Source organism: Cyprinodon tularosa, unplaced genomic scaffold (assembly GCF_016077235.1).
Source record: "Cyprinodon tularosa strain WSP-4 unplaced genomic scaffold, ASM1607723v1 ctg97, whole genome shotgun sequence".
Taxonomy (NCBI): domain Eukaryota; kingdom Metazoa; phylum Chordata; class Actinopteri; order Cyprinodontiformes; family Cyprinodontidae; genus Cyprinodon; species Cyprinodon tularosa.
In genome coordinates, this window is record NW_024039751.1 from 73,512 (window position 1) to 100,521 (window position 27,010).

A 27,010-nucleotide genomic window follows, 5' to 3' on the forward strand; every position below is an offset into this window, starting at 1 on the left:
GAAACTGCTCAAATTTTAAAACTATACAAAAGAACAATAATATATTTTCTTTGTTTGTTGTTTGAGGTTTGCCATCTGGATTTATTTTCTGGGTGACCACTCTAGTTGGAGGAACTGTGATCCTCTGCCTGTTAGCTTTACTTTGGTGAGTATGAACATTTTTAGCATCTAATATAACTAGCCAAAAGAAACGCAAATTAGTTCAAGAAAATAATTTGATGAACATTTACTTTTGTAATTTAATTGTATTCATTCACTGATTCGAGATAAGAGGTGCCTCATTGTCAAAGGTGTTGATGAACCATCTGGGAGTGAGGTGCTCTTTTTTGACAATAAAGTATGATAACCAGGGAGTGTTGGCCTAGTGGTTAGAGCAGTACGCTTGTGCTCTGAGTAGGTTGCAAGTATCCGGTTTGATCCCCACAGCCTTCACTCTGTGTCTCTGGGCAAGACCCTTAGCCCCACGCTGCTCCCCAAGCGCCGCAAATGGCAGCCCACTGCTCCCCAAGGGGATGACTTAAAGGCAGAGAATTAATTTTGTTGCACTGTACTTGTGAGAGTGCAATGAAAATAAAACGCTGGGGGGGGGGGGAACCTCCAGTGTAAGATCAATAAAGTTCAATTATTATTATTATTATTATTATTATTATTGTTATTATCCATCCATCCATCCATTTTCTTACACGCTTATCCCAACTGGGGTCACGAGGGGTGCTGGTGCCTATCTCCAGCTGTCTACGGGCGAGAGGCAGGGTACACCATGGACAGGTCGCCACTCCATCGCAGGGCTATTATTATTATTATTATTATTATTATTATTATTATTATTATTATTATTATTATTATTATTATTATTATTATTATTATTATTATTATTATTATTATTATCATCATCATTATTATTATTATTATATTGGAAACTAGGACTCATCCTAAAAGACTCTTTGGTCATATTTTGATAATAAAATGTGATGAGCATATAAGGAAACATGTGAACAGCTTGTTTTAGCTTTATTTCTTGGCACAGCTCAAAACATGCCAGCATAGGGTACAATATCTTGTCTGCTTGTCATACACAACAGAAAGCACATCAGATGATCCAAAACCAACATTAATCTGAATTATTTACCCAGAAACTCTTTCCCTATCTTTGCCAGACCTATAACTTCTTCTGATCTCAATCCAGGAAAGGTGGAGATACACTATATTGCCAAAAGTATTTGCTCACCTGCCTTGACTCACATATGAGCTTAAGTGACATCCCGTTCCTAATCCATAGGGTTCAATATGACGTCGGTCCACCCTTTGCAGCTAGAACAGCTTCAACTCTTCTGGGAAGGCTGTCCACAAGGTTTAGGAGTGTGTTTATGGGAATTTTTGACCATTCTTCCAGAAGCGCATTTGTGAGGTTGCCCACTGATGTTGGACGAGAAGGCCTGGCTCTCAGTCTCCGCTCTAATTCATCCCAAAGGTGTTCTATCGGGTTGAGGTCAGGACTCTGTGCAGGCCAGTCAAGTTCATCCACACCAGACTCTGTCATCCATGTCTTTATGGACCTTGCTTTGTGCACTGGTGCACAGTCATGTTGGAAGAGGAAGGGGCCAGCTCCAAACTGTTCCCACAAAGTTGGGAGCATGGAATTGTCCAAAATGTCTTGGGATGCTGAAGCATTCAGAGTTCCTTTCACTGGAACTAAGGGGCCAAGCCCAGCTCCTGAAAAACAACCCCACACCATAATCCCCCCTCCAACAAACTTTACACTTGGCACAATGCAGTCAGACAAGTACCGTTCTCCTGGCAACCGCCAAACCCAGACCCGTCCATCAGATTGCCAGATGGAGAAGCGCGATTCGTCACTCCAGAGAACGCGTCTCCACTGCTCTAGAGTCCAGTGGCGGCGTGCTTTACACCACCGCATCCGACGCTTTGCATTGCACTTGGTGATGTATGGCTTGGATGCAGCTGCTCGACCATGGAAACCCATTCCATGAAGCTCTCTGCGCACTGTTCTTGAGCTAATCTGAAGGCCACATGAAGTTTGGAGGTCTGTAGTGATTGACTCTGCAGAAAGTTGGCGACCTCTTCGCACTATGCGCGTCAGCATCCGCTGACCCCGCTCCGTCAGTTTACGTGGCCTACCACTTCGTGGCTGAGTTGCTGTCGTTCCCAAACACTTCCATTTTCTTATAATACAGCTGACAGTTGACTGTGGAATATTTAGGAGCGAGGAAATTTCACGACTGGATTTGTTGCACAGGTGGCATCCTATCACAGTTCCACGCTGGAATTCACTGAGCTCCTGAGAGCGACCCATTCTTTCACAAATGTTTGTAAAAACAGTCTGCATGCCTAGGTGCTTGAATTTATACACCTGTGGCCATGGAAGTGATTGGAACACCTGATTCCAATAATTTGGATGGGTGAGCAAATACTTTTGGCAATATAGTGTATCTCATTCAGCAGCTTAGTATGGCAGGCACACAGCAGGGGATCTTTGTTCTCAATGCTCTACTCTCCAAGTCTCATCAGTCATCTGAAAGTTTCCTGTAACTCATAGAGAACTGTTGCAGATTGGTCTATTTTTGGAGCCCTTTGGTTCAGAATTAGCCCCCAGGTCCACTAAGCCTTTGATCAGTCTGCAGATCCTGCAAGGTCCTGGCCTTCTGTTGCAATCCTGAGAAGAGTTTCATAGCGAAAACACAGAGTCTCAGTGAGTTGCTTGCTTTGTCCTAAAGCACAATGGGGGGCAGGACTCATGTTCCTGTAGGAGTGCCTTGTGAGGGGGCGGAGGGTTGCACAAGTTGGAAACTTCCTTAAGTTAACATAAGCATGTACATTGGTCCCCAATGTCCAACAAAAGTATCATGGTTTATGGCTAAACACTACCAAGAGAAGAACATCTAACAGAGGACAGTTAAGGAATCAACATTTGTCTTCAAAGAAGATGACATTATCAATGTTCCCTGACTACATAAAGTATGTAGTGAGGCAGAGGATGGCTTTTATGGCAGATAAGACCGCTGTTGTGGAGGTGCAAGTATAGCCTTATGTACCCCGCAAAACTAAGGATTACAAATTGGGGTGGAATGACAGAGGAGCTTCACTGACCCAGAGAAAGCTCACATGATGGTTAAAGGACTTATGGCTGCATGATAGGTGTGGATTCTATATAATGAACTGGTATACTCCCCTTTATACTCCCCTAGATTAAGTTAAGATTAAGTTCTCCGTTTAAATAATGTTTCAGCTTTAAAAGCAAGTCCATCTTTTCTTTAATAATATCCACCACTCAGAAATGTCTTAACAAATGTAGTGGGCAGTCTAAGGCAGACCCTAAGAAGAAGTGCTCACTATCATAGATTTAGAGTGGTGTGTGAACAATATTTGAGTGGGTAGCACTGCTGCCTTGCAGAAAGAATGTTCTAGGTTCGGTTCCCAGCCCGGGGTCTTTCTGCATGGAGTTTTCATGTTCTCCCTGAGCTTGTGTGCGTTCTCTCCGGGTACTCTGGCTTTCTGTGTGTCTCTGTGTTGCCATGCGATGGACTGGCGACCTGTCCAGGCTGTACCCCTCCTCTTGCCCGTAGACAGCTGGAGATAGGCACCAGCACCTCTCGCGATCCCATTTGGGATAAGCTTGTTTAAAAATGGATGGATGGTTGTATTGTGTATGGTTTTAGATCTTTGAGTATATCTCATAAAAAATGGGAGGGAAACCAAAAGTGTTGCGTTATTCAATGTTAAATGGCTAGCAATTAGCGTTTCCAAATTATACAGAAAACAGTTATAATCTCTCTCAAATACAACTCTGAGGCTTTAATGAAACTGGGTTAAAGCACAGATAGTACGTCTCAATTCTGAATTACTAACAGGGAGGATTAAACAATATCTGTGACATGCTGATCACTCCCCAAACAACAATATACTGAAATCTATGCATTAATACAGTCTGAGGGCCATATAGTGGTGGAAATTAAAACTTCACAGAGAACTCCATCATTCTTCTTCCGCTTATCTGGGATCAGGTCTTGGCAGTAGCAGTTTCAGTAGGGAGGCCCAGATGTCCTTCTCCCCAGCCACTTGACCCAGCTCCTCCGGTGGAACCCCAAGGTGCTCCCAGGCCAGCCGAGAAACATAGTGCCTCCAGTGTGTCCTGGGTCTCCCTCTGGGTCTCCTCATGATGGGTATGCCAGGAACACCTCAGCAGGGAGGCAACCAGGAGGCATCCTAACCAGATGCCTGAGACACCCCAACTGGCTCCTCTCGACATGGAAGAGCAACGGCTCTTCTCTGAGTCCCCCCTGGATGACTGAGCTCCTCACCCTAACTCTAAGGGCGAGGCCAGGCACACTACAGAGAGATCTATCGATCTTCCATTCAATCTTCCCCTCATTCCTGAACAAGACCCCAAGATACTTAAACTCCTCCCAACCGAGAGAGGGCACTCTACCCAGTAGTGTACTGGTCCCTGGAGAAGTGGGTATCTTTGGCTAAGGGCGAAGAGGTACCTTCTTCTTCACTGACAGCATCTTGTCCAACGGGGATGGGGGGGCAGAGTGGGCATCGTTAGGCTTAATTGTAATGGGGTAACATTGCTGACAATAGCTGATTTGCTGGCTAATGTTAAAGGTATAGTGGAGGATGTTCTTTCTCCAGGTGGATCATAAAAATAAGTGGTCATCCAAAATGTCAATCATTCTGGTGATATGTTTACGTAAGGCCATCCTACGTACAGTGGTAGGTCTGACATAGTGGAAAAATTGCAAATCTTCCTTTGGAAAGTAAGCTTGCATGAGCCATGCAAACAGCAACTTTTAAACAGAGTGTTCACAGGGAGAAATGGGCTTGTGCATGCTCTTGCATGCGTTTAATAGGCGTTACCTCTCAGGAGCGGGTACAGATTTGCGCATGTGCAGTGGAGGCAGCAGATCTTTTCAAAAATTCATGAAAATCCTCCACTATACCATTAATTCACAAGGATGTTTGTGGTTAGAAAATAAAAGTGTTGTTTGACTAACTCCCTTCAAATTATCGATTCTTTGTTAATCCTTAAGATTATACTAAACTTGTGTCAGGATTTGTTTGAGAGTTGAGGACCCAAAAGCAAAGTCAGGCAAGCAGAGGTGAATTTATGGTTGGTTCAATGAAGGGTAACTGAAAAAGCAAAGTCCAAACAAACAGACAACCAAGAATCCAAAATCCAAAATGAAAACAAAGTCCAAAAAACAAACAAGAAAACAGGAGTCCAAAATTAAAAACATGAAAAAATAAGAAGAAACAAACCAAGAAACAAAACTCAATGAGGGAGACTCAGAGAGACGAAGTAGGAGCATGTGAGACGAAGTTAGACAAGGACCCAGCAAAGAGGAACTGAACAGCAAGAGCATTTATAGGAGACAGAAACAAAGAGAGGGCTAATTAGCAAACTGGGAGCAGGTGTGCACAGAGCAAGAGAGGAAAAGAGCTAGAGAAAAAGGAGAACAAAAGAGGGCAGCAGAGGGCAACAAATTGAAACCAAGAAAACTGAAAATAACCAGAAAAACACAACAAAATAAGAATTAAACCCTTTAAATTAGAAAACAAACCAGTAAAGCAAAACTGGATACTCAAAAGGAAACAAAACAGAACCAAGACTGAAACAGTAACTAGGAATTAACCAGAAAACATAACAAAAATTAAAACATTTAAACTAAAAAAGAAGGAGTAAAGTAAAACTGGATACTCAAAAGAAAAACATATCAGAACCAGAACTCTAACAAGTTGTAAATGTTATTTTATATATGAGCAATAATAACCTCAGCATGAACCACCGTTTTCTGCCTCCGATTGGCTCACTGATCATCATGCCTACAGTTAACCAATGTAATCATTAAAGGTGGTGAGTACTAGCCAATTAAAAGCAGAGTAGCGCAGCTCACCATTCTATGCAGACGACGCCCTGACCCCAGGCATAGAGAGACCTAACAGTGCCATAAGTACCTAATTTTAATCCTACTCATCCACAATTCTTGTTTCAGATCTGCCTTGACTATCTTTAAGCTTGTCTTTTTGTGTTGTCAATTGAAACACAGCATAATAGGATTGTCTTTAATGTTTTTCAGGTTCATTAAGATCAAACATAAAGCTTCTCGGCGGAAGCACCTGTACGAGGTGTCAACAACTATCAGTAATGCAGGGAGTTCTCATATGTTGGTTTGTAAGGTATTTGCATGAAGAATAATACTTTACTAGTATAATTTCATTACCGGCTTTCATTTCAGTAAGGCACCCCCACATAGCCTTGGAACACCAAAGCCTGAACAAGCTGATCTAAAAATGAGATCACTAATAGGATTTTCTTACTGCATACAATTTTTATTTGTCTAATTTGTTACTTATTTCAAACAGATTGCTTTTCTATCCCAATCAAACTATATCTAATTTTATTCTAATACCCTACCATTTTCTTTTTTTTTTTGTTTTTATGGTAATGTAATGTAAAGCAAGATTTAAGTTACACATCACACAGTTGAACGTCATGATATCACACCATTGATCCTAGGGTGCATGGTTTATTATGAACAGGAGCATAAATCATGTTCCACAAAAGTCCACTTAGTTTTACCATGTTAAGAATGTTATGTGTTTTTTTTTAAATACCACCGAATCAGAAGATGTATTTTTCCACAGAATCAACCGGGTGTGCGGACGTTGATCTTCACATGATAGCCAACAAATCAAATGAAAAACTCCATGATGGAAATATGAATTTCACTCAGAGCAGGCCTGAAGTTTCCTCCTTCTCGGTTCAGGACCAGGAACATCCGGAGACCAAGTGTGAACAGTTCAAAGTGCTCACTAACAGTCCAGAGGATCTCCGCACTGAAGAGGAAATTGCTGTGTTGTGAATAATCTCATCTCTGGAGACAGTGGTCTCTTAAAATACAGATGCTAATCTATATATGCATATTTATATTATTTTTTGCTAATGGTTAAAAAGCATGCTTAAGTATGTTTTGAGCATTTGCAAATTTGCACATGGTCAAATTTGATTGTTATGTTGCTATTATCTTTGAAAGCAGAACAGATCATGTAAATTGCATATAGATGTGCAGTAAAAATCTTTGGTAACATTCAAATCAATGAAGTTTTATTTAATCCAACAATGAACAATTAACAATAAACACAATACATTTGATGTGATGATAATGGATTGCTTATTAAACCACATTGTCAAGGTAACCAATAGCTTAGCAGCTAACAACAGCAACAGGCCAGAAACAGACCGTTGCAAGTCCAGGTCCAGGTATCTAGAAATGCCAGGCACAGGGCCGCTGGAAGTAATTTTGAACAGGGGGTAATTTTTTTGTTGTTGTTTTTATTCGAACAAAAGAACCATGAGCCTATAGGGCTCAATAAATACAATAAATAAAAATAAATAAATAGATTGAGATATTTACTTCTTTACTTCACATTAATCAGTTCTCAGATGAATATATGCACTATTAATTAAACTTCTAATAAAATCATCTTCAGTGGCTTTACAGCAATTTGAAACGCCATTCCTGAATGGGTTGTCTTTTCTTTTTTTTCTTCTTTTTTTAAATAACAGTGTCCTGTCGGGTGATGTGGCAGTAAGAATAATTGTCTTGATGCAAATAAACGAAAGCCCAACAGATTTTGCTTTCACAATTGAAAAACTACAGCTATCTCCATGGTTTTTCGCTTGATTTATGCATATAAATTGCTCTATTATAATTCATGCAGGGAGTATTACAGAATATATCGACACTGCAATGTAAGTAAAACAGTAAAGAAAAGGAAGAGGAGATAAAAGGGAGATAACGATAAAACATCTTCGGTCTACTTCATCACCTGCAAGGAGATGTAAAAAGAACAGCACAACCAACGGATATAGTATAAGAGATACAATAAAGTAACACCTTAATACTATCGCTGAAGTATTAGTAGTATTATTTAATGGGGGTTTTCTTTCTTAAATTTGTCTCTAGGTATGACTTCTCTCTCTAGGTCTCACTGCTTTAAGACAAAGGAAACACAAAATTTGATCAGTCTTTTCCACATAGTGCAGCCACCGCCATCTAGCAAACCAAGAATGTGAGAACGTCTCATTACCACGACACCATGCTTTAAATTTTAAACTGGATGTTGCCTGAAAGGGCTTTTCTAATCCAACCACGCTATTGAGGCTTGGCCTAGTGGTGCGACTGCCATCAGAGGTGGGCGGACAGTCTCCTCACTCTGACTGCTCTACGTTACCATGACTGCGGTACTAGTGTTCTTCTTCACTAGTGGTGGTTTTCCAAGAAAATCCAAAATGCGTTTCTGTGCCATATTTCCTCCTTGTTTCTGTCATTAGACATGTAAATTTCCTAGTCTGCTACTAGCTTGCATGACATTGCTATGACAATGTAACTTCCGTAAACATGTGTTGATAAGGCATCAAAATAATGACATTAAAATCCAAAAACATGTAATAGTAAAAGTCTAAATCATTTCCCAAAATGTTCATAAGAAATTTATAAATTCTACAAAGTATTTTTAATACATTAAAAAAAAAAATGTCCCTCTCGCCACGCAATCCCATCACCCTCACTCCCCGAAGCCATGATCAGGCATGTCATAAAAATTACGTTGTGTCATAAAGTAGCTGTCTAAAGAAGTAGCTTGCATGGGTCAAACCAGATTGACCCCTCTAAAAGCATCTTTCCCATCTTTCCTAGTTTGGACACAAACTTTAATCTTGCATCCATTTTCTCCTGCTTATTCTATTAATGTGAAAAACAATAATCATAACAACTAAGATACCACACGGCATCTTGCCACTCTTGTAGTTCTGGTAGTGAGGAGCCACATCGCAAACAGCCACACAGACGTCTGTCCACTCCTTTTTCTCTTTATTGGTCCTAAGAAACACTTGGATTAAAGGCATGAATCAGAGGCTTGACAAAAAGGATCGGTATAGAATGTCTTTATGTTTGTCTCTTACTTTGCAGCTCTGCTGAAAAAAGGAATAGGAGCAGATACTGGACATGGCACTGGGTTTTGACATAACGCGCTGTTGAATCATAACGAGCTAGTTGTGATGGATATCTGCTAAATTTACTTTTGATTTTACTAATCTAATCAACGTTGAGATAGCATCCCTGAAATTAATGTTCAAATAATGCTGATTAGACTCAAAATAAGTTCTAGGCACCATCTCAACTGCTTGGTGTTCACCGTCAATTTGGCATTAAAATATATTTGTCTCTTACTGGGGAAGTGTTGGTCCAGTGGTTAGAGCAGTGCGCTTGTGCTCAGAGAAGGTTGCAAATACCTGGTTCGATTCACCACAGCCTGCACTCTGGGTCCCTCAGCAAAACACTTAACGGCTCCCCAGGCGCTGCACAATGGCAGCCCCCTGCTCCCCAAGGGGATGGGTTAAATGCAGAGGTGATTGGTTATTGTCGACTTGGATGATGAGGTCAAGCATGAAAGATAAGCTGCAAAGATTTTATTTTAAGAAACATGTCTAACTTGTATATTCAATGGTGTGTGTTCTCCAATAGACGTCTGATACTGTCATAGTTCTGGTTCTGTTATGTTTTCTTTTGAGTTTTCATTTTTACTTTGCTCCATGTTTTCTTGTTTTGGTGGTTTAATTCTTATTTTCTTGTGTTTTCTGGTTGTTTTCAGGTTTTTATTTGTTGCCCTCTGCTGCCCTCTTGTGTTCTTCTCTTTCTCTAGTTCTTTTCCTGTCTGCTCTGTTCACACCTGCTGTTCACACCTGCTCCCAATCTGCTCGTTAGTCTTTCAGTCTCCCATAAATACACCCTCTGTTCAGTTCCTCTAACTCCGTCTTCCTCCTCGTGATAGTCTTCCCCCCTGATGTCTATGTTTTCTGGTTGGTTTAACTTTTTTCTTGTTGGATTTATTGTTGGATTTTTGGATTCCTGCCTCAGTTGTTTGAAAACACTTCATTAAATCATCAAGAAACCCACCTCTGCCTCCCTGCCTCTGCATTTGGGTCCTTAAACCTCAACCAAATCCTGACAAGATCCCTGAGATTATCTAATTGGTTTGGGTATTATTGCTACTCTCTCAAAAGAAATGTGTCTTTCATAATGGCTGGTCTTTAAAAACTGTCTCTGTCAAATATTAGTATAAGAATGATGTTAACAGCTGAACTCATTGTCTCCTTTGATGATTAAGAAGAGCAAGAGAAAGAAGAGCAGAACAACTGTTTGAACATTAAATATTATCTTTATTGGAGTAACATATGTTTTTTATTAATATCATATGCGTTTTCTTTGTTTACTGAGAGAAAAACACTCAAGGTGGGGTTGAGAATATGCGTAAAATGAAAAATATTAAATTACTTAGCAGCATCCTAATATTTTAGATTTTATTTACATCAACATTTGATCAAATCTGGTAAAATTGTATCTGCTTTCATTAATTGAACAGAAAACCAACAACTGTCCTTGGGTAACATGACCCAAAATGCTTCAAGAGTGCATGTCCTTCTCCATCTGGTTAATGTCCCTCCTAAAGGCAACCGCTAGGTGGCAGCAGACTCACAGCTGTGATGCAGCGTTACTCTGTGGTTTAACTTTAATGAACTAAAAGTTTTTTTTTAATGTAAAATGATTGCAATATATTTACCCAAATTTTAAAATATTTTTTTCTCACTTTTTGCATTATGTATTTTATAAATTATATCAGACATCAGAGTGAAACCAGTGTATTTTTTAGATTCATAAACTTTTTGGGCTTTTGCAATATTTAATAAACTGAAAAAACGACTTTGAGTTTATATTAGCTGTGAGGCATAATCTTCCTAATTGATGAAATAAAAAAATTATATATATATATATATATATATATATATATATGTATTGTAGTCATGAAAATAACAAATCAATGTAATAATAACATGAGATTCTTAAATTAACTGAGTTATATTCCAATATATATATATTTTTTTTTTTAATATATTTTATATTATGAACTAACATATAAAACCGAACAAGCTCATCATTCGGTGTTTGAAAGAGAAAAGGGAAACAAAAAAGTCCAACAAAATGAAAACTTTCACAAGGCACCATTTATTTTTCAAGTCACTGTAAAAATGAACAAGTCACATATGAAGATTTTTTCTTTCATTGCACTGTCATATAAACTTAAAAAAAACGGCTGATAATCTCTGAGGCGTTTATTGGTCCAACATTTAACAAACTGAGTGTAAACATCAGCTGAATTCCTATTTAATCACAATCATTACACAAGCGGCCGAGTGAAATATATATTTAAAGATCCTGGGTTCTTAAAATATCATTGTAGGGAACGAGTTAATCAAGATGAGCTTAATTCAGTAATAAAAAACATTTTAAGACACTGTGTCTTAAAATGTGTGTTAATGTTTTAAAGGTGTAAAAAATATTACTTAAAAAGCTATTTAGTTTAAAGCCTGTAAACTCTACAAGGCACTTCAAGGTCCCTGATTGGACGCCGGCGACATGCTGGCAGGTGTGTGTGGAAGGAGGTAGAGATGTTTGGGTCCCTCTCAGAAATTAACCTTCAGCCTGAGTATTATAATTCAATGTTGGTGCTAACTGGGCACCGGTTGCTTTATTGTTGCAGCATTTGTAGTGTCTAAAATGTAGCTATTGTGTTTTTGGGGACAGCAGGGCTCACTGACTGTGTTCAAACGGACAGAGGAAGTTTGATCTTCTAATTTTTACCTGTTTGTCGTCAAGTAGCACAGAAAAACATGTTTTTAGATTAGCATGTGTCAGACTTCTCTGCATATGTAAACCCAGTCAGTGGCTCTGACTGACCCTGATAACCTGTCTTCCCTGAGTGCCTCCCTTCTTCCAGATTAGCTTCCTATCCCTGGTTTTAAACGTGTCTAACTGTGGACTCTGTCCTCTAGCGCCTTTAGCTCAGCTTCCACCTGAGCGGGCAGGTCAGCTCCCACCTGCTGGGTGAAGTACGCTCTCAGCTCCTTGGTCTCCTTCTGCCAGAAAGGTTTGGGCACATCGAACAGGGCGCCCATATCCACCTTACTGCCCAAACCTTTAGTGTCGATGGCGCCGGCTTCTGGCAGCCAACCGACGTAGCTCTTTCTGGCCGCCTCGTCTTCCCGCTCTCTGCCGCAGCGCTTAAAGATCCACTCCAACACGCGGGCGTTTTCTCCGAACCCGGGCCAGAGGAAGGCACCGGTTGCCGGGTCCTTCCTGAACCAGTTGACGTGGAAGATCTTAGGCAGGTGAGTGGGGGCCTTCCTGGTCTGCATGCTCAGCCAGTGAGCGAGGTAGTCTCCAAAGTTGTAGCCAAAGAACGGGCGCATGGCGAAGGGGTCATGCATGATGACTTTACCTGGAGGAAAAGTACATTTTCATGAATTTAAAAAAGTTTCTAGTTAGAAATGTAAACCTCCAAATGTCTGAAGATGCTTACCTTTATGCTCCGCTGCTGCTGTGGCCTCTGACCTCATTGCAGCTCCAACAAACACTCCATGCTGCCAGCTGAAAGACTCATAGACCAGCGGGACTCCTGAAAGCAAAAAATATAACTTCTTCTTTACTGAAGCTGTTTTTTAATTTTGGTACAAGTTACTAAAATTAACTTAACTGTGGTAAGTTATTTGCTTTGTTTTTTATCATGAAGACAATAAACTATTATAACTGCTCTGAATTTTGGAAATAAAAACATTTCACTGAAAAATATAGATTTTGTGAGGAACTATTCCTTTACCCCATTATTTCTTTTTACAATATCATTTAGACATTACCCCTTATAGCTAACCAAGGTTTCTAGAAAAGTATTATTATTGACCTATAACTATTTCCCAAGGCAAATAAATATGAGTTTATCATCAGAAATATAAGGAGCATGTCATTCAAAAGGGCAGAAATAAACTCGCCTTTAAAAGTCAGAAAAGAGAAGCAAAAAACTACTTGTACAAGAGGTGTGCAGCCAGAGGCATAATAAAAAAAGAGCAGAATTAGAATTACCAGGGGGGACTCATGCTTTTCTTGCTAATTAAGATACTGGAAGGAAGAGAACTGCAGCAAAGGATGAGATCATTAAGGGTTTAGATAATCACTGGGAAACATTAGATGCTACCAGCAGTGTCAGTGGGCATTTCAGTTAAAAAGTCCCTCCTGGTAATGGGTTAAACTTTACTAGAACCTTTAATAAATTCACTGTTTAGGCAGAAAAAAGAGCAACAAACTGTCGATTTCAGTTTGATCTGAAATAACCTATAAATAGAGGAAATGAACTCCCTCCCCACTGTTAAGTGCAGAGGAGGATCTATGATGCTGTGGGCCTGATACTTTTCCAAATCCCACGGAGAAACGTGTATATAGAAGAGGGGACACTTGGTGGACTCTTCTAGAGAACTAAAATTGTTGTTTTTTTGCATGATATCACCAAGATGAAGCAGAATAGCAAAAACAAAAATATTTCATGGCCATCTCCATCACCTGACCTAAGTTTTATCAGCATTGACTAAAGAGAAAAACATGCAAGAGTTCAATTCAGAGACACTGTGCAAAGAGAACTGGTCAAAGATCCCTCTATCTATAGCTTCCGGCTTGTAAAATGTTATAGAAATCTGACTGGTTGAGTGTGTTTTATATGAGCGAGTACAAACCCTCAGGCCTTCTGCCTCCAAAGATGATGGCATCAATGGGAACCCCTTCCTCACTCTCCCACTGGGGGTCAATGATGGGGCACTGAGCTGCTGGGGTGCAGAAGCGTGAGTTGGGGTGGGCACATGGTGTGGAGCTTCCTGTGTGCAAAAAGAAAAAAACATTTTTTTATTGTGTTCAAAGCATTAAATGTTATTATTATTATTATTATTATAAGTATATCAAAAATATGCTTCAAATTGTTGAAACTGTTTCAAAACATAAAAAAGTAATTACTTTGGTAAACCACTAGATGGTGCTGTACACCATTTGCATTTAAAATGACTTTATGACAAGTAATAATGTGGTAAATGTGGAGAAAAACTTTATCTAAGGAGATATTTACATCAATCAAACTTTATTGCCACCTTTTAGGGCCTAGCGAGTCTGAATATGATTCCACTGGTACCTGGCTTCCATGTTTTTCCATGCCAATCAGTCAGAGTAACTCCAGCCGGAGGGGGGTCGAGCCCCTCCCACCACACTCCGCCGTCGCTCGTCTCGCCGACGTTGGTGAACACCGTGTTTTTGGAGATGGTAGCCATGGCGTAAGGGTTGGTCTTGTCCGAAGTGCCTGGAGCGACTCCAAAGAACCCGTTCTCTGGGTTGATGGCCCTGAGTTTGCCTACAGAGGAGTGAAAGGCCTGATTCAGAGCAGCCTGTAGTCACAAAGTCAGAGTGGATTTCAATAGACCAGCACTTACCTTGACTGTCAAACTTCATCCATGCAATATCGTCTCCCACGCACTCCACCTTCCAGCCTGGGAGGGCAGGCTTCATCATGGCCAGGTTGGTTTTACCACAGGCGCTGGGGAAGGCAGCCGCGACGTAACGCTTCACACCCTGAGGGTTTGTGATCCCAAGGATCTAAGAACAGAAAAAAAGGGTGAACAAAGATGGCTCTACAGTGTATGCAAACTGATTTAATGTTTTTCTTTTGCTCTCACCAACATGTGCTCAGCCAGCCAGCCCTCATCCTTGGCGATGCGGGAGGCGATGCGGAGAGCAAAGCACTTCTTCCCAAGCAGAGAGTTTCCTCCATAACCACTGCCGAAGGACAAGATCTGCCTGGTGTCCGGTAGGTGGGATATTAGGACTTTCTCCGGGTTGCAAGGCCAAGAGTTGACTAGAGGAGCTAGAGGAGAGAATAATGAAAGTGAGTTTTCCCATGAATACTTCCTTGAAGTACAAAAGTAAACGTTTCTGCGTACCTTTGAGTGGGAGAGGTCGTCCTAACGAGTGCTGGCAGCGGACAAACTCCGCTCCTTCAGACAGTTTCTGCAGAACAGGACTGCCCATACGGGTCATGATCCCCATGCTGGCCACCACATATGGAGAGTCTGTCACCTGGAGGATGCACAAGACCCAGAGGTTATGATCATAAAACTGCACAGAGACTAATCAGGCTAGACAATAAACCACAACAATGCATCACAAATCATTCACGACTAAAACAATCCTGCAGGCTTATGGTTTTATTGCAGGTTGTTTTTGCTGAGTAGCAGGTATCTAGAGAACAGAAAGTACCTGGACACCATATTTGCTTAGTGTTGAGCCCACAGGTCCCATGCTGAAGGGAATCACGTACATGGTCCGACCTACAAGGAAAACCAAAACACGCAATTAGAAAACCATTAGGGATAATTATTTCTATATTTTTGACAGATATTTGCAATAAAAGTTGGATTTTTTTTAATATAAAATGAAAATAAACCCTTTTTTTGTTTTTATAATCACATTAATCCTGTTTAAAACAGCAGCTGGTAGATATTAAAATGCTAAAGAAATAAGGGAAAGGTGCCGGACAAATAGATAAGTCAGTTTTTTAAGAGCTTAAATGTAGAAATAGATCATTTTTTTTAGACTTTGTTTGTTTAAAGTCAGAGAGAACAACCCTTGGGTCAGAGTTGTGTCTTCAAATAAACTGATGTTTGATGGTTTGCTCCATGGGTTCATGTTGACATGACAGCAGGTGATAGGAAATTATCAAGGGGCGCACTAGAGATCAGGGATTACAACATAGTAATGAACTCTACCTGCCTATTGCTGAATTTTTTTAATCCGGTCTAATTTTCTTTAGTTGCATTTATTCATCTTTAAATAAATGTCTTCAGTTTTCTTTTGCTGAATCAGTCGTTCCCAACTTCAACTTCCATCTGTGGGAACAGCCACTAATCCGCCATGAGTTTGACTTTGACTGACATACATCATGGTTTAATCTGATTGGATGAAGGATGAAAAACAAAGCACTGATTGGCCACAACTTTTAGCCCCCTCTATTTTGCTAATTAGAGACCAGCATACAGTCACATGAAGTCATAGGACATATACACTCACTTTAACGTAGATTTTTAAGTCTACACAAAAAGTAACACAGAATAAACCAAAGACAAATCAGGAATGCTCATCAATTCAGTTATACGTCTATGAGCAGATATTATGATAACATTTGTACTTTATGTTTACTTTGTTTATACTTTTTTTCCCTGCCTATTTGTAGTATACTACTGGCAAACCACCATTTATTGGTATCATAAAGAAATAAAAAACTAGGAGATATTTCATTAAAGAAACAGTTAATCAGCATCATAAAGTGGCATCAAGTGGCTGATGAAGCTTGATACTGGGGGGAGACCATTACTTTAAGACTTACATGAGTTGTGCCCCAAACAAGTTTGGAATTGCAAACAACAAAAAATATGCAACAGAGGGCTAATGACACTGAATTTGGGATCTGATTAAACGACTTTAAAAAAGATTGTTTACATTTGGGGCTTAGTTAGCTCTTGATTTTATTGTATGATTAAATTGGTGAAACCAGAACAGATTCCTTTTAACTCTGAACACAACTAAGAACCACCTCTTTGCTTGGGATAAGTGTATTTATCATGATGAACACACTATTAAACCCAGGATGGAAATATTTTATACCTTTATTTTATACCTTTATTGTAGATTATTAAATAAAAAGATCAGATCTGGGACCAGTCTGTTTATGGAAACAAAAAATGTGTTTTAGATACTTAGATTTTTCAAAACTGACATTCAATATTGCAACGTCTCACTCTTGATCTGAATATTTCAGTTGCAGAACAAGAAAATTCAAAATGTTCTTGTTGACTTTGCTCACCAAAAAAAGTCTACGATTCGGTACTGGATTATAAAACCACAATCTGCCTATAAATTTAGTCTAAAGTTTTCTTCAGTTTTGATTAAGCACTTTATAATCTGACCCAAGGGTCTTTAATCTTCTCAGAGGTGTAGGAAAATGTGGAGTCCTCCAGAGCTACAATCTTGCAACTTTTGGGTACAACTGAATCAAACGGTGAAATTCCTACATTAGCATTTCATTCACGTAGTTAGAAGTCTGGAAAAGAGCCATTCATGTAAGTTAGGAGGAGCAGGGATGCATCTAAAAGTTGCAGGATAGTAGCATCTTTAACTAAAGCATTGGACAAACTGCCAGATCGCAGTATATAGTCCAATTCATCAGAGCTATGTACTCCCCCAGTACCTAAATAAGCCAATGTTTCATCTATGCACACAAAATAAGAGAACCTAACTGAACTACACTGACTGAAAGCCGCCATTTAACAGCAGAGTTAATAAAACAATGCGAAAAGAATTCAAACATTTTAGGTCAGTGATAAACTCCCACAATGGCACAACACCATTAGAAGGAGACATTGCATCTTTTGCCACCTGCAACCTTTAAAATAATCTATGACTCCAAACTAATGGACATCAACCACAGGTGAAGTACAAATCAAACCAGTGAAATAAAGATAAAAAAAAAAAAACTAACCAAAGCGAGAGTAAATATAAGGGTTTGCATTGCCTGTTTGATCAAGAGGTTAAAGTCTTTTAGATGTCCCAGATCATGTCTGGAGGGTAATCTGTGACACTTTCAGCTGTTATTTGCAGCAATGAGATAAGACATACATCTGAGATACCAGTCGCCTATAGCCTTGGGTCTTTGGCCCAAACAGAAAAACTTTCTTTCAGCAATCTTAACCCTTTCAAGTAATTGAAAGTGACCCAGATAGTTTAGATCATATGTATCAGTAGACCTACCTGCCATACAGCCAGGAAAACGATCTTCTCTGGCTTTGTGCCAGTCTGGTTCACTCATCCAGCTTCCTAATTGGCTCTTCACCCCTCCAGCGGGGATGGGGATGGTGTCCCTCTGGTTCTTGGTTACAATCACGGTCTTACTCTCTACTCGGGCCACGTCCTTTGGGTCTGTGCGGGCCAGCCAACTGCCAAACACTAAGTTTAGCTGCAGGAACTTCAGGGTAAACTAGATGTTAATAGGCAGTCATCAGTATAACTCACCAGTTCTCATATTTAGGAAGCTTCTTGACCATGCCGTCCCTTTCCAGGCCGGCCAGTATGTTGGCCGTCTCCTCAGGAGTACCAGTCACTACTTGGACATTTGCGGGCTTGCACTCGTCTACCGCTCCTTTCACAAAATCAGCCACTGCCGGTGGTAGGGAAGGGATGGAGGCCAGAGAGCGGACCCCGACACCGGCCCCAACTCCACCCTGCCTGTAGAGACAAGGTGCTTTAACTTAAGAGCTAAACTTTGCTGTAGTTGTGAGGAACTGGTTCAGATTCTTTAGTCATTGCCAAGTAGCGATACTTTTCCTACACCTGCTCTAGTTAGGACACTGACCTTACCATCTATCCAAGTGTCCTTTTTTTTAAGGGAGTTTTCACATGGATTTAGTCTTCTATCTCTGCCAAGTGTAATCTAATGTTTTCATGTGGAACCATAGCTTTGTTTTGGCATTTTTTATGGGAAAAAAGTGCGGATTAGTCTTTTCTGGTTTTTAGGTTGAACTGCAAACCTCATAATGACATCTGTGGACAAAGGAGGGCCTGTAGGGGAGCCAAGCTATTGTTTGCCAGCAGCATAATATTCATGTACACTAGCCAGTGAGCAGCGGTTGCCATGTTTACGGGTAAAACACAAACCTGTGTGTGTGTGTGTTGCCTGACCATAGAGCATACAGTGTTATCTTCTCTGCTGTTGCTGACTCCATGTGGTTACTTAAACTCTGTATGTTCAGCAGTTATGAGGGAGTACGGATAACTATTTAAACAAGAGTAAAGGATTGGCTGGTTTAACAAGGGTAGCACTTTCACATAAGGTAGATGACATAAAGATTGGCATTATCTCTTGTTCAGATGCGGAGTGTTTTTTTTAGGTGAACACCGCGTATGCAATAAAAGCATGCAGATAAACGCGTAAATCAAGTCTAAAAAGACAAGGAAATATGCAGCAGACAGGATGATGAACGTATGACTCCGCAGCACAAGGACAAAGAGCTAGAAACTGGTTAAATTACTTTCTTTGAAGCTGTGCTTTGAGGTTAGTTTCAGTCATAGTGAACAATTAATCATCAACATGGTGAAGTTTGTGCTGAGAGTGCAAAGTAAATGTCCCAGAAGGCTGAGAGGAAGTGTTCATCTTTGATATTCTTATCTGGGAGATAAACTGGAAGTAAGATCAGGCAGCTGGATGTCAAGAGATGGTAAACCAGAAGGTAAACCCTTTTGGTTTCAGAATACCCATTATGGGCCATGGTCTTCATAGCTGTATGCAGCTTGGAGCTGAACAATGGATGGTAACAATGAAAACGCTGACTGTGGATGTTCCACATGTACCATATTCTGTTGTCTCCTCTGTTTGACTTTAACATGTGAGCATGTTCCTAGATGGCTTACCTTTGGACCTCACATTGGCGGGGCTGACGTACATGCAGGTTTGCTGATATTTGCTCATAAACTACATCCCTGACACAGTGGTTAAGATTTGCCTCTTAACACGGGACGTCCTCTGATTTCTGACTCAGTCTAGGCCTTTGGAGCTGCCCTGATAACTTTTAAACAACTTTCTAATGTCTAGATATCAACAGAGTAGATATCTATTGATGACAAGAGTCTTATTTTGAAAGAGGAAAGGAAGCAGATCTTCATCAAATGTTAACCATTTGATGAATTGCACTAAGCCTCCACTTCTCTGAAGTCTTTTGCAACATGTTGGGTTCTTGTTAAAAGAAAGAAAATCACAAAACCATTTGCTAGCACTGTGTGACTTATTAACTATACATGCTAATGTCACTGTACTTTCAAGCTAAAGTACAATCTAACAGCTTTTAATAAATCTGGGTAGTGGAAACTTCTTCGTTTATGCCTGCGATGGACCGGCGACCTGTCCAGGGTGTACCCGCCTATCGCCCGCTGAAGATAGGCACCAGCAGCCCTCGTGACCCGATTTGGGATTAAGCATGATGGAAAATGAAATGGAAAATTAGTTTATGACCTTTCAAACATTTTAAAGGTATTTACTCCGAGAACACCCTAAAATCTTGTGTCGTCCTCAAAATTGACGATTGTCTGTGTTGCTTCGGTGAATCAAATTAAAAACAGCTAAAGATGTTTAGTACGGCCTAAAACACTCAGTTAAGCTGGGCTTACACTGTGCGATTTTTTGCCCTTTTTGGGCCAACTTTCCAATGTGTGCGAGAATTTTTCGATAGGGCTGACTTTCAGCCTGATTATGCGTCGTGTAGGGCACAGGGGTTAACAACAAGCCTCTCACGAACACTTCCCAATCAGGAGTCGTGAGGTCAGAGAAAATCGAACATGTTTGATTTTCAGTTGGCCATCCTGGGCTAATCGCTTAGTGGGGAAACAAGGATTCTTCTTCTTCCTCTTTCTCTCAGATGAACACACAGCAGCATGGGGGGCAGCGAGGGAAATGGAGTTCTTTCTGTAAAATTGACAGACCGTAGTAGCCACGTTTGCTCAGCCTGGTCTTTGTCCAAATACGTCGTCGCCTTTTCTTTTTAGGGCTTTCAGCACAAAATTGCACAAACTGCCAAGACAGCGCGTTTCACTCTAGTGAGCCTAATTTCTCTTCTTCTCATTTGGCTTCTGGATAGATGAGTCCAAGTAGCGCCATCTCACTGTGGAGCTGAGTCCCACGTGGTTTTTAGTCGTATGTTGTGAGCAGGTAGATCGCATTAGATGGTTGGGCTGAACATGCATCGTGAGCTGTAAACTCACACTGTACGATAAAACCCTGCCGTTTCGTCATACAGTGTGAGCTGCAGCTGCGTGCAACGATTGAAAAAAATCGCACAGTGTAAGTCCGGCTTTAGGGAAGTCCAGGAGAATCTTTTGACACATTTACATTTTTTGTGTGAGGACATTTTGGGTACAGAGAAGGGATTTAGAGCATTGATGATTTACACTGTGAGGCTATAGCTAATTGCTAGCTTTTAATATTAGCACCAACTTTATCATTTCCCAAAGAATCTCATGTCTTTTCTTTATCAATCTTGACTGTATTCAATGCTGTTTTGTTTGAAATCTAAACTGCATTACCAAAACTTAATCTCTATACTTCAAAATTGAATAGACGTTCTTTAAAACACAGTTCAGGATTAGAAAAACCTTTAATCTGTTCCTGAAAACGAAAAGAATTGTTTTCCTGAAGTTGTGCACCCTGACATTTTACACATTACCATGCAGCTTCAAGATGTAACCATTTGCTGAGTTGAGCAGATCAATGACAGATCAGTGGGGTGGAAACTAAACAAATAACCCCAAACAAATTCCCCCCTAACCCACAGACAGACCCTTGCCCCAGAAACCTTTAGGGATAAAGACCCTTTGTAGAGCTTTTTTTAAAGCAATATAGATGAAAACAGTCTGTTCAGTCAGATCTAAAGCAGTCAGGCTCCTAACCATGCAGCTCATCAATTAGGCACATTAATCCTGTCATGCAGTTAATTACACTAACTGGAGGGACACAGCTAAACATTACAGTGAGTGTGATCACGATTTTAAGACGGGAGATCACCTGAATAGAATTTCAATTTAAATTGAGGTGAAGCATGTAAAAAAAAATTAGAAATATGCTGTCAAACTAGTTGAGCCAGATCAGATCCTCTCTGAAGACGATCTGATTCTCTTTAGGCTGTGTATGCCTGTAACCTTTGCTCTAGTTTTCCCCCCAAACTGCCTCCTGTTCTCCTCTGCAGTCCCACCCTGAACAAGATAAGTTGAAGAATTTTGCCACATGATGCGTTTTGTAGGATCAAGATGTTTCTAACCCTCGGGAGAAGGAGTAAACGTGACAATCCGGCAAGGAGGGCAAGGAATCCTGGTCCATCTGTTTTCATTTAATAATAATAATTGATCTCACATTGGAGAAAATCACTTCTGCATTTAACCCTTTCCTTTGGGGAGCAGTGGGCTGCCATCGTGGGGCGCCCAGAGTGGCAGTTTGTGAGAGTGGGGCTCAAACTCAGTACCTCAGGATTCCAAGCTCTATCCCCTAACCCCAAGGCTGCCATAAAGGAACCACACCTCTGAGTGGACAAGCCAATCCACACACACCACAGCCCTGCACACCCCACTGCCCCTGCCTGACATATCCTGGTTAAACAGCAGCGTCACAGCAGACAAACATGCACAAAACATGCAGAATTACACCACATTTCATTGACGAATGCACTCAGCAACAGTCCCTCAAGCAGAAACACAAACAGAGGGCACAGGAACCTGGTGCTGGTGAAAAGCGTCAACATGTGTCCTTGGCATGCACCTTTAGAGATGAAATAAAAGCACACACTCATTTAAACTGATTGCTCACATTGAGTCCAGGCCTCCTGAGTGATGCGGCCTCACCACAAAGCCTTCAGGCACAGTGCAGTTTGCAAAAGGAAGAATTACAGACAATTATACCAAACATACAGAGAGAAATATTTATTTTCCTGAATGTCGGTTGACGTGCAGCCAAATCAAGTCTGACAAGTTTCTGACTGAAATGGAGAACCACAAGTTCAAGCTCTGCTTCTAGTAACTATTGAACAAAGGTTGAACCTGATAGGTCACATCAAAAACACATTTATTATTCCAATAAAATGAGATCAGAAATGAGTGAATGGCACTGATAGACTACTCACCTTCGAATGACTCCTAATAAAAGGCAAGACATCTTTGATGCTGAGTTTAAATTAATATCTTAAAGAGACTTTTGTAAAAGGCGCACATAAGTTAGATTAAAGCTCTTCACAGCTCATATCTGTCCTCAGATTGAGGACTTCGCACTTTGCTCCAGGTAAAAACACCTTCGGTGGATTCCGTCCTGCCACTGCTGCCCCACGATCACAGCCGACTGGCTCCGCGGAGTCCCCACGCTGCTTTATCACAGCGAACCCCCCGGACACGGAGCTGCAGCAGGGAGGAGGCGCTTCTGGCTCAACATTTACATATGCTAATGTTTGTTAGTTTATTTGTCCGCAGATTGCGCCCATTCTGGTGATGCTCTCTGTCCCTTCACCCCGGGCTGCGCGCCCCGTCCCTCCCGGATGATGCAAACCCGGATGGTTCCTGCAGCGTCGCACGTAAAAGCTGACGTAGACAGAAACCCGGAAGCTGGAGCTGCAGCTCAGAAAAACACTCAAAGCAAACTCCCATACAGTGCTGTTGTTACACTGTTATAAACATACTTATTTATATTTATCTATCTATCTATGTATATATATATATATATATATATATATATATATATATATATATATATATATATATATATATATATATATATATATATATATATATATATATATATATATATATATATATATATATATATTTATCTATCTATCTATGTATGTATATATATATATATATATATATATATATATATATATATATATATATATATATATATATATATATATATATATATATATATATATATATATATATATATATATATATATATATAGTTTTTAGTCTTGTCATTTGGATTAAATGTCACAGTTTTTATAACAGAACATGTGGATGCAAATTACACTTCTTCTCATTTCTTGTTTCTGAAATACTTTCTAAACTCAAATGCAGGTCCTGCTCCAGCGTATTTAGTTTATTTTAGCTGTCCATTATTAATTTCCACACAAAATAGTGAATAATCATCAATTGTGAATAAAGGTGTTGCTTTTAAAACTTTGATTAAAATGGTTTTGGTCTAAGGCCATTATAACAATGTAGATTCACAAGACTTTAGGTAAAAAATCTCTACAATGTATTTACAAACTACCCCCAAAACTCAGGTTATGTGTTTTTGTGCTGATGGAAAGTATTTTCCCTTAGTCTTTTGTTATCGCAACCCTAATTATTTATTTTTCTGTTGTTGCAGTGCTTTAGCTCTATTTGTTTTATTAATAGCCTATTATATCCACCCTTAATGGATAAAACAAAGTCTTCATATTCAATTTCTTTCACAAATGCTTAAAATCCTCAAAGAACACTTTTTATTCCATTGTTTTCTCTCTGGTTGTTTTATATTTTAAGGTGGTTTTTTCAAGTTTTCTTTCCTTTTTACTATTTCATCTTGCATCCTCTAACACACTTTTTTTTGTTTTTACAGTAATATTTGTCTGCATGTTATATGTTCACACTGAACATATAACATTTTGATATGGTTTCCTTTTAAGAATCCAGACTCTCCAGTCAATGCTTTCACCCTTAACTTTTAACACAAGGCTGTTGTGTTTATAACAGTTTGCATTGTTGGTTTGTTTATGTTGACCTAAAAGTTCAGTTTTGGTCTCATCTGACCAGAGCCCATTTCCCACATTTTTTTATGCCCCTTCTTAACCAATGTAGACTGTTATTATTGCTTTATATATTTATCTTTTCACAACACCTTTCTTCTCACCTTTAAATCAAGAAAGCTACATCTGTGGGGTGTATGAATATACATTTTAATTTCAGATTATGAATTGAACAGGGCTATAAGACATATTTAAATCTTTGGATGTTGTTTCATTACCTTATCCTGCTTTGAACCCTTGTAAATGTATCCCTGGCCCGTCTGCTTTGTTTCCTGGCTTTCATAGTAATGCATCACTTCAAGTTTGAATTTGGAGTCCAAGACAACCTCCTGGTCATATAATTCATCTACTTCTTGAATTGCATTTTAATGAATTTTCTCTGGAATTTGTAACATTACACACAGTTATGTGTTATAAAGCATTCTGATTTATTTGAATGAATTAAAAAGCAGAACAGCTGTTATTTGATATAGCTACCTTTCTTTCCATGACCAGTATGGTAATGGACCCAAGTCTTGTTGTGTTTATTGTGTTTATTTATTGTGAGTATTTATTAGGAATTACACTATGTCCGCTGTTCAGTGTTGTCTCTTCATGCAGCTCATCCTGACATGCTGGCCATTAATTTCTGGACTGAACCAGCTATTGTTGACCTACTCTTTTCTTATTAGGGCTTCAAGGGAATTGCTGTTTTTTGCCTTGTTTTTTTGTGTTTTAAGGGTTGACCTCAGGTTGCTGATATTAAGATCTGGAAAATTTCCATTCTACAGATCCAGAATTTCAATTAAATTTAGTTAATTTATGTATCTCCGGATTAAATAAATGTGATGTGGATGTGCAATAAGATGGTTACTTTATAAACTGATACAGAGAGATTCATAATGACTTCATTCAGATTAACAGAACCATATAGACAAAATTAGTTAATTTGGTTAATTAGTAAATAAAAACTTATTTCTTCAAAATGAAAACGAAGAACAGTCACATTCACTTCACTACAGAAAGGCAGTTATAGAAAAATATAAATAAGAAAAAATGATCTTGTTTTGTAGCCACATTTAGTGAGTTGTGGATTTTGCTGGTATCCCTCATCCAAAGTAAGACACTGGCAAACCTGGACAGATGATTGTAATTATTCGCATGTTGTTACCTCTGTGATAATCATTAGTAATGTGGTCTGCTTGACTGTTGGAAGAAGTTTCTCTCAGAGGACACATGACTTTATTTAAAACAGAGCGGTGTAGAACTGAGAGAATGCCCATAAAGGAAAGAACCACATAGCAATATGGTCAGGACTCCTTTTTTGTGTCAGACTATTTTCTTTTTATATAAATGTGTTCCAAAGAATAGGAAGGAGAAAAGATCTGCAGAGAAATATTTGCTTTTCCATTAGTTTACATCAAGCTTCATTTTAATCTGTGCTTCATGTTCTTTGGCCAAGAATCATTTTGTTTTTCCCACTGTGGAAACAGCTCATTTGAAAATCATTTCTTGACTATACAAGCTGATCGATTCACTCTCATATACTTGTACGGTAATGTTAATCAAGCTCTTTTCTAGTAATAACAAAGTCCTGCCCTCCTCTGAGGGAGACCTTCACTGGGGTTGCTGCACATACATCAGCTTCATAGTCAAATGGACATCTTTATAAGTTATTATATGTTCTGGACATTTTAAATGCTATATTCCAAACTTTAACTTGATTGCATTTAAGTGTGACGCTATGCAAAACGATGCTGATAAATGTTAATCTCAGGCGTGCCTTTTGTATCTCTGGCCGCTCACACTGATCCTGGTTCTGCTGGAAGTTTCTTCCTGTTAAAAAGGAGTTTTCCTCTCTACTGTCGCTTCAAGCATGTTTAGTGTGAGGGATTGCCTTCGAGTCAATGAGTCAATGCAATCAGCAGGTTTCCCTTAGATAGAGAACTTTTAATCAGTTTGACTGTATGATCTGGTTGAAATCTCTCTATAAAGTGCCTTGAGATGAAATGTGAATTGGTGCTATATAAATAAAATGAGTTGAATATGATTGTAATCAAATCAAAAGTAATTTAAGGTAGCCCAAGTAAAAGTCTACAAAAACATTGCAGCCTGATCTACCTTTCTGTTATGGCTATCAGTTTTTTTTACATAATGTAGGGCTCCTTTTTAGCATCGTTATCACTGCTGGTGACATGAATATAGGATTAAATATAACTGTTTCATGTAATTTGAGCTATGCAAGGTAAGAAGTTTAAAAGGCAAACCCAACAAGAAAGTATGGCTTTCACCAGTAAAATTTCAGGTGACATTTATTTTCTGTTGTTTTCATCTTTGTTATATCAAATATGTCTTCAGCTTATAAACAAAGTTAATTTGAAAAAACATTTTTACTCCAGTATCGGAGCCCTGTGTGTTCTAACAACAACAGCGGTCCCAAATGTTTCTATCTGTGAAAACATTACAGTAGATCCTGCAAATGTTTTGCAGAAAAGTTCACGCCTAATTTTTCTACATGTTGAAAACACATTGTCCAACCTCCATGTGTGGGAAAAGTCGCTAAAACCATAATTATGGAGCCACAGTTGATTTGAGACAAACACAAAAACACAAAAGTATTTCAAAGCAAAGATACTTTGTGGAAAAATACGATTTTTGGAAAGCTAATGAATATGAAATGACTCTTAACATGCAGTATGGAGACCTGGCTCCGCT

General features: G+C 39.4%; 2 protein-coding genes across 2 annotated transcripts in view; one reads left to right on the forward strand and one right to left on the reverse strand.

The window, feature by feature from the left end:
• LOC119776936 (sialic acid-binding Ig-like lectin 14) overlaps window positions 1-7,013 on the forward strand; it is a 30,915-nt gene extending 23,902 nt beyond the window's left edge. The window contains exons 9-11 of the mRNA XM_038275594.1: window positions 67-145; window positions 6,099-6,198; window positions 6,667-7,013. Coding sequence (XP_038131522.1) covers window positions 67-145; window positions 6,099-6,198; window positions 6,667-6,702 — 215 coding nt within the window. The 3' untranslated portion in view covers window positions 6,703-7,013. The remainder of the gene's footprint in view (window positions 1-66; window positions 146-6,098; window positions 6,199-6,666) is intronic.
• A 4,877-nt stretch (window positions 7,014-11,890) lies between these two features.
• pck2 (phosphoenolpyruvate carboxykinase 2 (mitochondrial)) lies at window positions 11,891-23,061 on the reverse strand. The gene is made up of 11 exons (XM_038275606.1): window positions 22,661-23,061; window positions 18,015-18,227; window positions 17,754-17,938; window positions 15,207-15,277; window positions 14,891-15,026; window positions 14,627-14,814; window positions 14,384-14,546; window positions 14,089-14,304; window positions 13,643-13,780; window positions 12,442-12,537; window positions 11,891-12,360 (listed from the first exon to the last, which is right to left on the reverse strand). The coding sequence occupies exons 1-11, from the start codon at window positions 22,690-22,692 to the stop codon at window positions 11,891-11,893; spliced, it is 1,908 nt and encodes a 635-aa protein (XP_038131534.1). The 5' UTR covers window positions 22,693-23,061.
• Between the last annotated feature and the right edge of the window lie 3,949 nt (window positions 23,062-27,010).